This window comes from Cucurbita pepo, chromosome 8 (assembly GCF_057944985.1).
Source record: "Cucurbita pepo subsp. pepo isolate OVF chromosome 8, ASM5794498v1, whole genome shotgun sequence".
Taxonomy (NCBI): domain Eukaryota; kingdom Viridiplantae; phylum Streptophyta; class Magnoliopsida; order Cucurbitales; family Cucurbitaceae; genus Cucurbita; species Cucurbita pepo.
Window position 1 is genome coordinate 1,850,983 of NC_141805.1, and position 16,778 is coordinate 1,867,760.

Consider the following 16,778-nt stretch of genomic DNA (forward strand, 5'->3'; position numbering starts at 1 on the left):
AAAGGCGCTGATTAGGGCTTTTGCATAAATTAAAATTAAGAAGGTCGTCTAGAAATCCAAAGGAAAAAAAAGGAAAAGAAGAGTTAGGAAGGAGTGAAAGATATCCGTCTCCACTGTCCACCTCTCCGGTGTTATGAATCCACCGGGGTGGCGTTGAGAGCCTTCACAAAACCCTTGCTTTCCTGTATACGACTCTCTCCCTTCTCTCTCATCTGCGTCTAGGGCAACCATGGCCCACGGTGGCTACGGCAAGCGCAGGGTGAACCCGGCAGCGCGCCGATCGAAGGCTTTAGCTGTTGAGAAGAAGCCCAAGTCCGTCTCCCTCAAGAACCAGATTCGATCCGCTGAGCGCATGCTTCGCAAGGTTTCCTCCTACTCTTTCCTTATTTTCCTCCTTTGTATGCTGTTCTAGGTCGTTTTAGGGCTTCGAGTTTGTTTAACTCGTTTTAGTTCGCTATTTAGGGAGTTTGGAGAAGAGACTAATTTGTTGCATTTGTTGCTCCTTCTCTTTGTTTTTGGCTGCTGTAAGTTTTGTTTGGGAAGTTGAGTTTTGCTGTGCTTTTTCTTCGGAGGTCCCTACGATCAAGTAACACTTGATTCTCAGGACATCCTTTTTGTGTATGGAACTAGATTCCTGGAACTCTATTGAAACGCTTTATTAGGTTAGCGTGCCCTTATTACGAACCTCAAATATGGAGGTGAAGAATGTGCTGCAAGGTTTTGTGAAAATTAGGAGAGCTAAAGTGAGGTTTCCATCACGTTTTCTATGTGGGTGTGGTTTTTCGAGAGGTTGCTTAGTCTTTATCGGATTACGGATTTAATATTGTACCCCGTAGTTTACAGTGTGTGGTTGTTGCCGATTTTTACTCCATGGTCATTGAACGTTTTTTTCCCTTCAGAATTTGCCTGCTGAAGTGAGGGAGGTTCAAGAGAAGAAATTGGAAGGACTTAGAAAACAGCAAGAAATTCATTCTCGTTTGGCTGTTGAGCGCAAAATATTCTTGCGGGATAGGAAGATCAAATTTTTTGGTAATACTTGGTAATAGTTTTTCTGTCAATTGATGGGGTTTGTTTTTCAAGCACGTATCAGTTTTTGATTATTTTTTTCCTTAATCCAGAGAGGAGAAAAATTGAAAGAAGAATTAGACGCCTTGAAAAACTGCAACGTGCTCCATCTGGTCAGTCGCAAGATTCGGATATTGCAGATCAATTGTCTAAGTTGAAGGAGGATCTTGAATATGTCAGGGTAATCTCAAAAAAACCTTTTCCTAAAAATATATGTGCGAGTTTGTATCTTTGAACTTTTTATTTACATTCATTCATCAAAGGAAGTTGTTTCTTGTTGATTTTTTTTTTTTTTTTTTTTTTTGTGTGTATATTTTGTATGTCTGTTTTTATGTATGCATTTATTTAATACTTCAATACATGGGAGTTCATCTAAACTTGTTGCATAGTCATGTCTTAGTTTTCACTATCATTGTGTTCTAAGATACTATCATTGCATATATTTACTATTTTTCATTTTTCTGATGAAAATAAAAGTTGTTAGACAATGCTGAATATTTGCGTTAGAGGAGGTATGCATTGTAGATTTAGCTTTGCTTGTGCTTTTTTTGTTCACCACTTACTCCTAGAAGAACTGACAGCGTTACAACATTTGTGATGGCAAGTATAATACTTGGTATTTTCGCTATTCTTTATAATGGGAGACGTGAAAGTTTTTTTTTTGTTCGAATGCAGTTCTTTCCCAAAACAGAAAAATATTTAGCTTTATTTACTGGAAGTGATGATTCGGACACGGTTGATAGGAGGAATAAGTTGCGCAAGCAGATAAAAGCCAATCTAATTGCTGCTGCAGCCAGTGGAAAGGATTTAGAAGGTGGTTTCTTTTCCATTTCTTCCAATGTTCTTTTTCATATTTTTGTTCTTATATATATATATATATTTTTTTTTTTTGCCTTGTAGTTGGGTTTCTTCTTAGAATATTGTATCTGGGCGACTCTGGTTGCTCTATAGGTGTTTTTATGCACTAGGAAGCAACTGGCCAACATATATATATATACACACACATCATTTTTTCATTTTAATGAATTTCTTTCATTCAATGAAAAATTGTTTCCTACATGGAAACGGTACTTTTTCTCATGTTTTTTTTTTTATTCAATGAATTTGTTAATTTAAAATTGTTTTGGTAAGATCATAGTATATTCTTTTTAATGGTGTGGAATTGATCAAACAGAGACAGGTAGTGAGGATGATGGGTTACTTGACATGAGTGAGGATGATTTCTTCGTATCTGGTAGCTCAAGTGATGAAGCAGATGCAGATGATGAATGGACAGATAAAAGTGCAAGGTATGTAGGCTTTGAATTCTCATTCTTCTTCCGGTTTGTTCATGTTTTGCTTTTGCAAGAGTTCGGGTATATTAAATGTTTATTCTATTCTTTGCAGGGAACATGCTTCCAGTACTTCTGGCAAGGCAGCATCAGGCATGTCTAGCGATGAAAGAAATCATCAGGTTTAGTTATGATTTATGTTGTCTTGTAATAGGATGTAATCTTTGTATCTCATGCCCCCAAAATCTGTTTCCATCCTTCTCTCATTTGACTAGCATTTTATGTAGAGGCAGCAGATCTCTGCCAGAGCCTTAATGCCACCTCCCCGTCCAACCAAATCATTTCCAAGTTCAGCTCAAGCTCGGTCAAAACCAGGGTCTTCATTAAGAAAATTTTCGACAAATCGTAGGGCCGAGGTTTCTTCATCCAGCAATACATCAAGTAGCAGAAGTGGATCTTCTTTCAAGGCTAGGGTTTCCTCAAACTCTCATACAGGTCACAGCAGTAATATAAGTTCCAATTCTGATGCTCACAAACCCCGAAGAAAGAGGAGGCCTAAAAAGAAAAAGCAGCAGGTATTCTTTATTCTAATTTTTGTCTTCTACATCCAAAAAATTACAAAATCCTTTCCTGTGCTATCTATCTGTAGTTGGATTTTCTTGAAATTCATATTTAAGGGATAGTTTGATAACAATTTAACCAAAATTGTGCTAGTTTTCTCATCATTTCTCCATCAAATTTCGTTTAAGTTGGTGGCTTAAAGCCCCTCTCACACACTTGAATTATTCATTGCGGAAGTACTTTCTACTCATTGTCCAAACCCCTTTTTTCAGGCATGATAGATAGGCGTCGGCTCCCTATAACCTGACTTCTGAAGCGGTTTGTGAAATTTTAACCCAACCATGGATGTATCTAAGTCTGCTCTCGACCAGTTTGGAGGTTTGCTTGCTTGCACTATATATATATATATACTAGGAGGAGTTGGGAAAATCATTTCCTTTAGTTCTGAAATGATATGTGATCTTTTATTATGGTTCTTTTTGTGTTGTTTCTTTGTTTTCTATACGGTTGCAACTTGTAGTGGGACCTGAATCTTATGTAGTTCCGTGCTGCTGCTTCTTGTGTGGCCTCTTGAAACTAGTCCACTTAAATTACTTGTTCTTCGGGAATGAATAGTTACATTGCTCATTCCCCTATGATCCATTCCCAACAATTGAGTTATGTTACCAAAACCAATTCATTCACTACGCTGTTTTCTTCTCTCGAGTTAGCCCACTTTTACTCTCTATCATAGTGTACTGTTAATTGATTTTAACTTCATTTTTATCATGCAACTTCTCCTTCACCTTCGGGTGATGTTGGTGCTATATGTCATGGTTATTCTTGTCTATGATATGTCATGGTTATGCTTGTCTATGATAAGTTGTCTGTGGCTATATGTGTTCGCCAGCTTACCTCAAAATGTACGGTAGGGAGATACACCTAATTGTCAGTTTTTCTTACTCGAATTATATGCTATCAATGTTGTTACATATTGTTTGTTAGTTTAATACTATTTTCTCAAATTATGTTAAACAATGTTATTCCATAAAACCTTTTTACAAGAACGAGGTGGATGCATATTCATGTGTCACAAGTCACTCGAAATTAAGTTGGTTGACTTACTCATGGGCGAGAGTAAGTGTTGTACGATCAATCTTAAACTTGGGTATTGTGATACTATATGCTAATTTAAGCATCTCCGTTATAAAAAGACATAAGCATATTTGGTTGACCACAACTTTTGAATTCCAAGGATTGAAAAATGAAAGGAAAAAAAAAAGAAGAAAAAACATTGGCCCTATCCATTTCTATCATAATAATATTCTTTTTAACTTTTTTTTTTTTTTTTGTTCTTTTTCTATATTTTAAGTAAAATATCATAATTTCAATTTTTTTTTTTGTCTTAATCAATATTTGAATTTTAAAATGCTAATAAAGGACAGAAATTTCAATTTATACCTTGACATATTCAATTATATTTTAAAGTAATTAATAACCAATCCATAAAGTAATAATTCTACCCTATTTTTAATATTATTATGAAAATTAAGACTATTTGACGATCCAATGTTAGTAATGTAATGAGATTTTAACTATTAGTGTAATATGTATGGTAGATAAATACGATATTTTAATAAAAAAAAATATTACCCATTCGCAGTGCTACCCAACTAAAAAATAGAGGATTAAGTTGTGAACTTTATTCATATTAAACTCAAATCAAATTAATCCAAAAGATTTATCAAACCCTATCCAAATCCAACTGGTCCATATCCTAATTTAATTTCTATGTTTAAGTAGGGAGGTTTTAAAAACTAAAGAAATTGGAGTTTTCTAACAAATATTTGTAGTAAAGAAATATAAAATTCGTGAAGAAAATTAACGATATAATGAGAAAACATGAATTTTTAAAATAAAAAAACTAAATAATTATGTAATGAAACTGTTAAATATTTATTAAGACGGGTTGGTGTATCAAATATCCTCTCGAGATTTGAGATTTTGGAGCACAGAAAAGGCATTTAAATTAAGAAAATAAATAAATAAATAAATAAATAAAACAGAAGAAACAAGAAGAAGAAGAAGAAGAAGAAGAAGAAGAAGAAGAACCACAGTGATTTTCAGGGCGTCTCAGCACCGGAAGGAAAAACCACGGCGAGAGACTGTAATGGAAGCTCCTTCAACTCGGCTCCCTATCTTCTTTATCTTTCTCTTACTCTCAGTTTCATCTCCCATTTTCATTCAAAAATCTCTAGCTGATGGCGTCACTCCCGACGAAGCCAAACAGCTCAGAGATGAGGTTCGTATTACTTCCCCCTTTTTTCCTCTATCAATTGCGTACCAGAATTCATTAAGGACTCTCAACCAATTAATCTTTCCTCAATTTCGGCACCGTTTAAGCCATACCTATTCTCAATCTCTCATTTGGTAAGCTCGTCAGGTGGGCTACATTGCTTGGTTATTGAAATGCTGAACTTTTTTTTCTAATTTAATTCACTTTTCGGGATCAGTAATCTTAGGATATCTGAAAGAATTTGTTCTTATAATAAATCTCCAATATACGTTTGAACTGCCGCCATTTTCTTTAAACAGTATTTTGTTATACGGGTCATCTTGATTGAGTTTATATTTTTACGCATTCTTGTTAAATTAGCATTGGAGGATCGAACTTCTTACAAGAAGGATAGGGATGCGGGATCTGGAATTAGTGATATCATGTAATTATTTGATTTCTTGAAATATTCTGTTCCAGTTTCGTTTGTTTATGATCTGCCTCTATTTCGCTACTTTTAATTTATTTCAGATTGTTATAAGCAAGATATACTCGCCATGTAGGTACGTGAAATGTTTTATCATGCTTTCAATGGATACATGAAGCATGCTTTTCCTCTCGACGAATTAAGACCTCTGTCGTGTGAAGGAGAAGATTCACTTGGTGGTTATGCTTTGACTTTGGTAAGCTAATTCCTTCTGTTAAATGTCATACATCTAAATAATAGGTTAACTGATTTAGTGATATCATATTGGAACAATGATGATGCTGTTTCCCTCATTTTTGTTGTCATAGATTGATTCATTGGATACACTGGCCCTGCTTGGTGATCGGGAACAATTTGCTGCATCTGTTGAATGGATTGGTAAAAATCTTCGGTTCGATATAGTGAGTAATGTACATTTTTGTGGGGGTTGCTTTCGTGATTAGCTATTTAGGCTTCAACTCCGTCTAATTATTTTTGACACGGACCATTATCTGAATATATATAAATTTTTATCTTATTAGATATTAGATATTAAAAATTAAAAATTTCTCTTTCTTTCACCTTCAGTTATGTGATGAATTTACATGTTGAGGAACTTCGTCAGCATGTGGTTTTATAGAACCGAGATCTTTTGGTCTTCGAGTCTTAGTCCATGACCTCTACTTTAGGTATTTGAATTAGTTTCTTTTTGGATGTAATTTCCGATAGAGACTATACCATCTTAGTATCAAAATTCTGGTGTTCCAACTTAAAACAGTTGAGAGAGATGCAAGTGGTTGGTGACTAAAAGGAACCTCAACAAAAGTTCTTGTAAAAGAGGGATCCCTTATGGTATAGGCTTTGTTTGTTTCTTGAAAGACAGTTGGAGGATAACCAGCCACTACGAGTTGTCACTTGTGTATTTACTAACAAATTTTACGATCATTTTATGATTTCCTGATTGATGAATACAATAGCATTGGCTACTTAATAGTTTCTAAGTGATGGGGTATTATATTATGTGTTTGTAACATTTTGTATTACTAAATTAGAAGATCATTTCAGTTTTGTACCGTTGTAATTCTATAGTTATATATTTCTTCAACTAGAACCTTTCTGTTGTAATTACAGAATAAAACAGTATCTATCTTTGAGACGACAATTCGAGTTCTTGGAGGTTTACTTTCAGCTCATCTTATTGCAAGTGACCACACTACGGTATTGACTTTTTTATTTTGTCTGTGTTGTCTTTCAATTAAAATCATGATGAAATCGACAAAATTGAGGTTCTATATGCATAGTCAATCAAAATCTTATTTTCATGAATAGTGTACCTATGATTGTGAAAGTATTATTCAAAAGTCATTTCTGAAGTCTCAACAAAGTTGAGACATCGGATTGAGAAGTGACAAACACGTTGACTAAGGTAAATCACAGACCGAGGGCAAGCCTCTGAACGGTTCTTTGAAAAATTTTTCTCCTGAAAATAAGACTTTGTAAGAAGAATGGTGTTGTGGTCTGTAAATGTTACGGTTATTGTGTACTTGAAAAAATCATTACTCACAAGCACATGATTTTCATAGGAAGAAGATATATTTTTGTATTGAAAAACTAGTCACCCATGAGAACAGATTAAAGGAAACTTGTTGTAAACAACTTTTAATAAACAGTTAAACAAACTTTTTTCACTAAATTTTTGTTCTAAAAAACAAAATATGTTTTTGAAATTGCTTCTAATAGCCATTAGATATGAGAATTATTTTTTATGCGGGACAGTCAATAGCTAAATATTTACATGCCACTCTTGGTGAGGTCAATTCTGCTTGTTTGATATGCAGTGAGCCTGTGAGGTCCTGTTGTTAGGTTAACTGTTTGTATAGCAACAGAATTAGAACATTACAGATCAAATTCTTCACAAAAGTTTTGTTAGTCAACTTTTCTCCGCCATGGTGATGATAGTATATTTTCAAATTTTGTATGCCTAATGCAGTGCAATATTTGTTGTAGCTAGTTTATCCATTGTTGCCATGTGTGTAGTACAACCTACGTTTTTTGGGTGGTTATTTGATTTTTAAATGAGTATCTGATTGACTCCTTCCCTCCCTATAGGGTATGAAAGTTGCATCCTATGAGAATCAACTGCTTGACTTAGCAGAGGATCTGGCTCGAAGATTACTGCCTGCATTTGACACTCCTACAGGTTGGCTGCTGAACTATTCTGTTGTAGTATAGTGTTATGCTCACATGAAGAGAGTCTCTTTTGCAAATTTTCCATACTGAAATTTGATAAAAATTCCTCCCCTTTTCCTTGTACTAAAAAAAATGATTTCAAATTATCTAGGCATAGGAAAATCACTTATGCTCATCTAATCTTGACTGAATCATCATTTTTGGCACTTCTAGTTCTACCTTAGCGCATGCTTTTCACTTTTATTTTCTGATACATTAATTACCTACAGGCTTAAGTTTGTTATGGTAGAATATGGAATGGGGTTGTAGGGCATTTTACTCTAAATCTGATGTTTTTTGGGTTTCATTATTCAAGAAACAAAGCAGATTTTCCAAGCCACTACTTTCGTGAAACTTAGCTGAAAAGCACTTTTTGGGGTATGCCAGTGTTGGCTATTAATGACAGTCTATTGCATCATATTTTGCAGGAATTCCATTTGGATCAGTTAACCTATTGTATGGAGTTGATGAACATGAAAGCAAGGTAAAACTTCTCAGCCTTATACACATGATGTCTAATGATCAACTAGAAGAGCATGCTATCCATCTAGGTTTTGATAAAGAATTCACGCAGCTTGAAGATAGTTTCTTCTGCCCTTACAATAGTACACACGAGGACTGTAAGAACTAGATTATCAATTGCGACATGCAGTAACCTCGTATAATTTCCAAGGACTGTTTCTGGTTATGCATATGATAACCATGAAGTAATGAAGATAACTAGTAACTATTTAGTAGCTTAGTTGTGAATTCCATCTTTCATCTTATTGAAGTTCTAATACAGGTTTTGTATTCTTTCTCTCAGATAACGTCAACAGCCGGTGGTGGGACCTTAACTTTGGAATTTGGTGTTCTTAGCCGTTTGACGGATGATCCAAGTGAGTGTTGTGACCTTAACTTGAAGTGCGTTCTTTTGTCTTGACCCTTGATTGTTTCCAAGATAACCCAATTTGTGGCTGCATATTTTTTTCTATTTACACTTCTGCATCTTACTATACTTTTTGGGTAGAAGTTACCTATCATGAGTTGGTATCTCTCTTGAGTGTTTTTGGAATTAAAATAAAAGATTGTTAATCTCCTATAGTATTCTCATTAATCTCCTATAGTACTGTCAGATTCACCTAAGTGTCTAGAATATTATTTATGGTAGTAATATCAAAATAGATGTAAGAACACCATGCAAGCCACCCAACCAATTCGAGAGGGCCAGTTATTCTCTCAAACTCTAGTTCCTTAAAAATGCAAATAATTCTCTGCTCAAGTTCTTATTCCTACACATACCTAGGCCCAAAATCTTACCAATTGTCAGACTTATAGTGTCCCTTTTTCTCCTCCTAGAGGACACTTTTGCAATTGGATGCCTAACATTGTGTTCATGAATTGCTCCAATGAAGGATGGCTACAAATTTTTATATTTACGTTGACTCATATTTTTTCGTTCTTATTTCAAGAGAAATCAGTCTGGAGAACTTTAGTAAAACTGACTCCACTGAACAAGTTGTAATAATTTGAATTATTTGTCGTACTTCTCACTATATAGTAAAATGCATAAGTATCCTTCAACTCTGCAATTTTTTTTAATGATGAAACTTAATTCCATTATTTCTTAGCCTCTCGGTCTTGTTGCTCAATACTCGGTTGCTATCTGTTGACATGTATCATATATGGCAATTTTAGAAAGTTGGTTGACTATCATCTGAACTCCAAAAATTTAGTGAACTTGGTCCATAAGATTTCACACATTTTCATTTGCCATTGGAATGCAGTTTTTGAACAAGTAACAAAGAACGCAGTACGTGGACTGTGGGCACGCCGTTCAAAGCTTAATTTAGTTGGTGCACATATTAATGTTTTTACAGGTGAATGGACACAGAAGGTAACATTCATGTCAATGAAAATGAACAATGGATGCATTACATATTCATTTTTTTGATACCCATAGTTGCAATTTGCAAACAACAAGATTTTTTTCAGTTCTCATTGCTCTTTCCCTGGCATGAGTGTCAGAAACAATTAGATTGGCGGAAAGTTTATGATAATTGAAAATTTATTTCCTGATCTTACTGATTCTTCAATCTAATCATACTTTTAATTGGTCATCACTGCTTAGACCTTTCATGGTAAACGTAGTGTAATTTGAAGCAGATGCTTTGATGGACTTAGATTGGGAAAAGAACGCTTGGTTGAATTCCATCATATCCTTTCAATGAAGAATTATGGTTGGAATGAAAATGATAATCTTTTAAGAGAAATCTCAAGATTGGGAGGAAATTCCGGCACATTCCTTTTCCATTTTGGATAAACATTTTTGCAATTATTCAGAACCTGTAATTAATATTTCTTAGAGTAGTTTTTTAAGCTATTTGAGTCGGGATCTATGCCCCCTTTTTGAATTTTTATAAATACAATACAAGAAAAACTTTTTCTTTGTTGCCAAGAATAGGAAGCGTACGTTTATATTTTGATGGGGGGTAGATTTCTATTCTCTTTAGTCGGAGGAACCTATTCTTTTTTATACTCTCCCTCTTTTTAAAATACCGGTGTCAATGATAAAAACCTAGAAAAAGTTACCAGGGACTTCTTGTGGGAGGGGATTGAGGAGTGGTGGGTTGCACCCTATAGGTTGGGAGGTGGTTTCACAGCCCTTGAAGGCAAGTGATTCGAGTATTGACAACCTGAGACTTCCAAATGATGCTTGTTTGGCAAACTGGTTGTGGTATTTCTTTCAGGAATCTCGGGCTTTGTGGCAATGGATCATTGTGAGCACGCTTGGTGCTTACCCTTTAGAGTGGGTCTCTGGTAGTAGGATTTTGATATCTTTTAGAAATCCCTATGAGGCTATCTCTTCAGTTGTTCCTCTCTTCCAGTTCATGAAATGCCCCATTGGGAATGGCTCGGATAGTTACTTTTGGGAGGAATTTTGGGTGGTGGAGGTTCTCTTTGCATATTTTTCCTCCATTTGTACCATCTTTCTGATTCGATGTTGCATTCAGTGGCCTTTATTCTCTCGTCCTCTTGGGAATCTCTGTCCTTCAATTTGGAGTTTCTTTGTTCTCTTACTAGTAGGGAGGCAGTAGAGGTGTCTTGACTTTTCTTTTAAGAAATTCTCATATCAGTTGGGGTAGGAGGGATCTTCATTTGTGGACTCCTTGTCCTTCCCAAGACTTTTTGTCTAGCTCTCTTTTCCAGCTTGAGTGTTCCCTCAGACCCTGCTGGCTCCATTCTTTTTCCTCATTTTGGAAGATTAAGATTACTGAGAAGGTTAAGTTCTTTTCCAGAAAGGTCTTACATGAGAGAGTTAATACTATAGGCTGTGTGCAGAGGCATTCTTCCTTCTTTTGGGGGGTTGCAGTGTCAAAAGACTTTTGGTGTCAAAGGGTATAGTAGTGTCAAAAGACTTCGATCATACCCTTTGGAGCTGCCAGTTTTGCTTTTGGTTTGGTCTCATTTCTTGGGGGCTTTTGGTGTGTCTTCAGCTTGGAATAAGAATTCTAGGGCTGTGATTGAGAAGGTTATGCTTTCTCCCCCTTTTAGGGAGAAGGAAAATTTCTGGGGCAACTTCTTTCCTGTTGTACGGGAGTTTTTAGAGGGGGCTGAGCATTCTATGGAGGAGTTGACTGAAGTCATTAGGTTTAATACCTCGATTTGGACCTTGGTGACTGAAGTCTTTTGAAATTATCAATTAGGTCTTATTCTTTTTTATTGGAGCCCTTTTTTAGTTCTTTAGGTACCATTGTATAAGAAAAAAGCTCAGTTTCTTATCAAGAAAAAAAAAAAAAAAAAAAAAAAAATCTTTTTTCTTCCCCTTTTGATGATACATTTTCTTCAGCATTTCTTATGAAATTCATTTAGCGAAGCTTTGTTTGTTTACAATTATTACTATATATCACATTTTGTTTGGAATGAAGACATTAGCTATATGGTTTTAGTCTGGTTAAGAAAAATACTCAGGTAGATATGTTACCAAGGATACAAATATATTGGGCGTTTCTTGATGCCATTCTTAAATGAAAGGGCTGTGAGAGATGGAGGATGTAGAATACTGTTACTTTTATATGAAACTTCAACAGTTTTTTGAAATGGCAATATGAGACGCAATGCCACATAGAAGTCAGATTATAGGCGTTGTATTTAGAAAAAACCATTGTAGTTTGGAAGATAGGTCTATGAGTAAGGAGGAAATTGAGGGTTTAGTGTTGTTCTTAACTTCTAGAAGCTCTTTGTCTGAACTATCTAGTAATATTCATATTTCTTTTATTCAAGTCCCTTCGGTATTTATGGGGAAGATGTCTGATCCTCCCTCTTGTTTACTGCCTTCAGATCTAATGAAAAGCATGTTATCCTAAAAAAAAAAATCCACTCTTCATATCTTGTCTCGCAGGATGCAGGTATTGGTACGAGCATTGATTCCTTCTATGAGTATTTACTGAAGGTTGGTAACTACCTAACGTGGAAATAAATGTACCATAGTTGTTACTGGTATGTAATGTTATTATCTCAAGGAAAACTTTCTTTTGGCCATGCTCATGTTGAAATAGAAATTTTATCTATGTGATCCGAGAATCATAGAAGAGGGGATTTGAGATCACTCGAGATGGTTTTGACTTCAAGCTCTTATCACTCAAGATTTAACGCATGTACATTATGCTAACGGTTGTCCAATAAGTGTCCAACAAGGGTTGGATGATCGGACACAGGAACCAAACTAAAATGTTTGTGCTTTTTAGTCAATTTCTACACTTCCAATCCAATTATTAATATGCATCAATACTTTGTTTATGCAGTTTGAATTGCCCTCTACTTTCATGAGAAGTTTCTTTTGCTCTTATTTTATCAATCTATTATTTTTCCTTTAGCACTGGAACTGGTTCATATTAAATGGACAACACTCGAGGCTTTAAACTTTAGAAAATTGTACTTGATGTCTTTTCTTCCATGCAATTATGTTATAATTGTATTTGAAATCATCCTATGGTATTGTGCCAAATGCTTGATTCTGCTAGTATTCAACAATAAACTCCTTATGCAAGCTCAAATAAATTTCTTTACAACAATGGCAGTACAAACCGTCAAATTGTCAATACATGCGTTGCTAATCCCAATCTATTACCCCATAATCTTTTCACTAGTCATTTTTTTTGTAATACATGATTTTAGGCTTACCTTTTGTTTGGAGACGAAGAGTACCTATTCATATTTCAAGAAGCATATGGGGCTGCTATGCATTATCTATTTAATGACCCTTGGTAAGCTTATGCGTTCTAAGTCTAATGGTGAAGAAAATATGTTCCCTCCTTGCCTTTCCTTTTTATTTTTAAAATGATCAATGTTGTAATCCATACATGTAGGTATGTTGAGGTAAATATGGATTCCGCTGCACTCGTCTGGCCATTATTCAACAGTTTGCAGGCATTCTGGCCAGGGCTTCAGGTTTTCGGCTTTCTATAGTTACAATAACAACTGCTTATCATGTTTTCTGTAGTTAAATTCTACTTCAAAGAACAAGAGTTAGATAAATTCTTCTGTTGTCTTGAAAGGTTTTGGCAGGGGACATCGACCCTGCAATTCGAACACATACTGCATTCTTTAGTGTCTGGAAGAGATATGGATTTACACCTGAGGGTTTCAATCTTGCTACACTCAGTGTCCAGGTATTTTAGTTTTCAATAATGGACATGAGTCAACTGATGTCTTAAGATCTTCTTGCTGCTAATCCTATAATTTCTTTGTTTAAATAGTTTGATAAGAAATGTAGACAGTTATTTTTATTTATATTTGTTCTTTAACTGGAAGCATTTTCAAATGAAAGTCATCTACTGAACTACTTTTGCTCCCACAAATATCATGTCTGGATTGCATTCACAAATGTAGGGAGGATGGACATGTCTTAATTTTGTTAACCCGTCAGTATATCCTAGTCAATGTCATATCCATATCAAATGACCGTGACTTTGCTTCTCATATCAGTTTCTTAAGCTTGCATCTACCACCTGTTTGTGTGCATGGGTTCGTGTATATATATGGTCATTAGTAAGCCTTTCAGAACCCTATGATAAACCTAAGATAACCTTTATAACTAACATTTTTCCTAGTCCTGTTTCTGTAGAGTTGTCGTCTAAATACCTATGTATCCGTTATAATTGAGATTTAATTTTTTGTTCTATGTATGACCTTTTATCCAATTCATTATGTATTCTTGCAGCAAGGGCAGAAAAGTTATCCACTTCGTCCAGAGTTAATAGAGAGCACTTATTGGCTCTACAAAGCCACGAGGAATCCCAGGTGAGCTGAGCTAGTGTAAAGTGGTCCTGCTAAACTTTAGTAGAAGAAGGAGCGTAGTATTTACATAATGCTCATAAAGTTGTGGGCCTACTAGCTTTCTTTAATCTCTACTTTCATTTCTAGTGGGCGTATAGAAAATTGACTAATCTAATTTCTTTGCTTTTGAAAACATCAAGTTATTCGGTAGGAGAGTGCTGAGTTATTTGTTTTTGAAAGATGAAAAATGCATATTACGAGTGCTTGAAATCTTAAACATCTAGGATACGTCAAGATTGTTGATGTTTGTTTACCTTTCTATGGCACCAACTTTTTTCCTCGATTGAGTGGGGGGAGTGAACTTTATTCATACTGTTCCTTGAATACTCCTTGGAGATGGCGTACAGTAAAATCACTAGGATTTGGTTCGGAATCCAGTAATCTGTTCAATGCTGACAATATTTTTCTTTACTCGGGTGTACAACCTTTCCATCTTCCTAGAAATTGTTACGTACCTGAAATCTTTCTTTATAGATATCTTGATGCCGGACGGGACATGGTCGCCAGTTTGCAATATGGAGCCCGATGCCCATGTGGATATTGTCATATATCAGATGTTGAGTTTCACAAGCAAGAAGATCACATGGAAAGCTTCTTCCTTGCCGAAACGGTGAGGAATCTTCCCCCAATCCAACATAGAAAAAAGAAAAAAGAAACTATTACTTTACTTCTATTACTTTATGTTGAATGTTCGTTGGGTTAGGTTAAATACTTGTGGCTTCTTTTTGACTTGGCTGCGGGCCCTGACAACCTTGTGGAAAATGGTCCATACAAGTAAGTTCTAGGTTCTGTTTTAAGTTTTATGTGTCAATGGAACAACACCCATTGTTTACCTTGATATGCTATATTTTTAAAAGCAACTATGCATGAATTCCTTTTATAGGTATGTTTTTAGCACAGAGGGCCACTTGTTGCCTGCAACCCCTCAAATATCCCTAGTTAGGGAACATTGTTCATATCTTGGGGCTTTCTGTAAAAGTAGAGTGGAATCAGAATCTGATGCGATAAATAATGCAACCAGTGTTGAAGAAGCTAAACATTCATTCTCTGAGGGAACGACTTCAACAGAAACCCCACCAAGCTCTGATTTTGATGAGTTGACATCAACAACTGGGTTGATCAGGGTAATTGTTTCAGTTGCTTTAAGCTTGGTTCATTCTGCTCTCTTAATATATTCACACCAGAGCCTTTTTCTCACTTAAGTAGATTGGTTTAGAATATTACAAAGAAAACACATTCGCATCTCGTGTCGGATTTCTTATGTGAATGAATACTTATACTCCTTAGAGTTATTTGTTGGTTATACATTTAAAAATGCAAGAGAATTAGTTGAATAGGTAAAAGAAATACCAAGAGGAACTAAAGCCATTGAATTAGGTTGATCTTTTACCAAATAGAATCTTATTGTTGTGTCACGCAGGGGTTCTGTCCAGGACTGACTCATGGGCAGAAGTTTGGTATGATATATATTGGGTCAACATCCACAGACGATGAGTCTGTTACTGAAACGGAAGCTGCCCAACGACATTCGACGGTGGTCGTAACCGATCATAATTCTGGTCATTCCACATCTGATGAAAAAAACGTTGATAATTCTCAGGAGCACAGGGAGGAGGATGTGATGAATGATCCTCATCCCATTTAAGCAAGCAAAGTATTTGATATTTTTGGAATGACTCAAGCCATCTGCTCCTTGGATCTGTTCTGTTAAACGTCTCTGGGTTATAACTATTGGAAGCATTGTTAATAGAACTTACAATCAAAAGGATGGAGCGATATTCAGTCGTTATCGGTAGGGTGAAAGAGAGCCTGACAGTCGAAAACCGACACGCGTACGAACAATAGTATTTGTTGTTGAGTTCGTGTAGGAACGAGGAGGCATTAACATTTTGATGACTATGAGCATTGTAACATATGGCCTTGTACTGTAATTTCCTTTACAAAAAGCCAGATTTTGTGTTGTTTGATTATATTGGTTTAGGGGGATGGATATATATATTGAAATTGATTATTTTATCATTTCAAAGGACATAACTTTGAATTAGAAACCTTAATTTATTAATGATGTCGGATTAATTAACTTAATCCACAGACACGCAACAGAATTATTACATTAAACCCAACAGATTTTCTAAGATTCCTACACAAGTATATAACCTCGTAAATCTCATTCTATTTATTTATTTATTTATTTTTAATTAACTTAGGATTCGATTCAGTGCATTCTGCAATTTCAGTAAAAAAAAAAAAAAAGAAAAAGAAGATAAAATTAATTTATGAATAATTCCATTAAACAAAAAGTAGAGAGTGCAATTTAGGGTTGTCTTCTGGTCTCCAAATTCATCACCAGAATATTATATTGACAATTTTTTTTTTTTTAATTTTTTTAATTTTTTTACAAAGTTCAAAAAATATGCTCGTTGCTCCATAAGATTTACTCGAAATTTAATTATAATTAATAATACACATTTTGAATTAGTGGGTTTTGTTTTGTTTTGCTTTCGAGTGCCTCAAACTTTGACATTAAATTGTGGGATTTGTTTGGTAATTTCAATTCGTTTTATTAATAACATTAAAAATGCCATTTTGAAAAGTGGGAAATTGTCAGAAATTG

General features: G+C 35.1%; 2 protein-coding genes across 6 annotated transcripts; both read left to right on the plus strand.

Moving 5' to 3' along the window:
- Positions 1-60: 60 nt before the first annotated feature.
- LOC111800998 (rRNA-processing EFG1-like protein (DUF2361)) lies at positions 61-3,596 on the plus strand. 4 transcript variants are annotated; one of them, XM_087126540.1, is made up of 8 exons: positions 61-364; positions 900-1,029; positions 1,119-1,246; positions 1,741-1,879; positions 2,246-2,354; positions 2,452-2,518; positions 2,624-2,911; positions 3,170-3,596. In XM_087126540.1, exons 1-8 carry the CDS (start codon positions 230-232, stop codon positions 3,173-3,175), a joined length of 1,002 nt encoding a protein of 333 aa, XP_086982666.1. In that variant the 5' UTR covers positions 61-229; the 3' UTR covers positions 3,176-3,596. The 4 variants fall into 4 exon arrangements, with proteins under 4 accessions (XP_086982666.1, XP_086982665.1, XP_086982664.1 ...); XM_087126539.1 differs by having other exon boundaries at positions 62-364; positions 2,240-2,354; positions 2,630-2,911; XM_087126538.1 differs by having other exon boundaries at positions 63-364; positions 2,240-2,354.
- Positions 3,597-4,941: 1,345 nt separating this feature from the next.
- LOC111801113 (Glycosyl hydrolase family 47 protein) lies at positions 4,942-16,134 on the plus strand. 2 transcript variants are annotated; one of them, XM_087126537.1, is made up of 18 exons: positions 5,039-5,178; positions 5,533-5,596; positions 5,715-5,834; positions 5,947-6,039; positions 6,749-6,835; positions 7,727-7,817; positions 8,275-8,330; positions 8,652-8,724; positions 9,613-9,722; positions 12,228-12,278; positions 13,004-13,092; positions 13,195-13,276; positions 13,384-13,497; positions 14,049-14,128; positions 14,639-14,774; positions 14,868-14,938; positions 15,048-15,288; positions 15,585-16,134. In XM_087126537.1, exons 3-18 carry the CDS (start codon positions 5,724-5,726, stop codon positions 15,807-15,809), a joined length of 1,710 nt encoding a protein of 569 aa, XP_086982663.1. In that variant the 5' UTR covers positions 5,039-5,178; positions 5,533-5,596; positions 5,715-5,723; the 3' UTR covers positions 15,810-16,134. The 2 variants fall into 2 exon arrangements, with proteins under 2 accessions (XP_086982662.1, XP_086982663.1); XM_087126536.1 differs by lacking the exon at positions 5,533-5,596 and having other exon boundaries at positions 4,942-5,178.
- Positions 16,135-16,778: the final 644 nt, after the last annotated feature.

Bases quoted from the DNA above. Each gene is read 5' to 3' on its own strand.
- LOC111800998 (XM_087126538.1), top strand. From the start codon at position 230: ATGGCCCACGGTGGCTACGGCAAGCGCAGGGTGAACCCGGCAGCGCGC. The intron at 365-899 runs GTTTCCTCCTAC...TTTTCCCTTCAG, and splicing joins CTGAGCGCATGCTTCGCAAG to AATTTGCCTGCTGAAGTGAG. The intron at 2,519-2,623 runs GTTTAGTTATGA...CATTTTATGTAG, and splicing joins GCGATGAAAGAAATCATCAG to AGGCAGCAGATCTCTGCCAG.
- LOC111801113 (XM_087126536.1), top strand. From the start codon at position 5,047: ATGGAAGCTCCTTCAACTCGGCTCCCTATCTTCTTTATCTTTCTCTTA. The intron at 5,835-5,946 runs GTAAGCTAATTC...TTGTTGTCATAG, and splicing joins GTGGTTATGCTTTGACTTTG to ATTGATTCATTGGATACACT. The intron at 9,723-12,227 runs GTAACATTCATG...CTTGTCTCGCAG, and splicing joins CAGGTGAATGGACACAGAAG to GATGCAGGTATTGGTACGAG.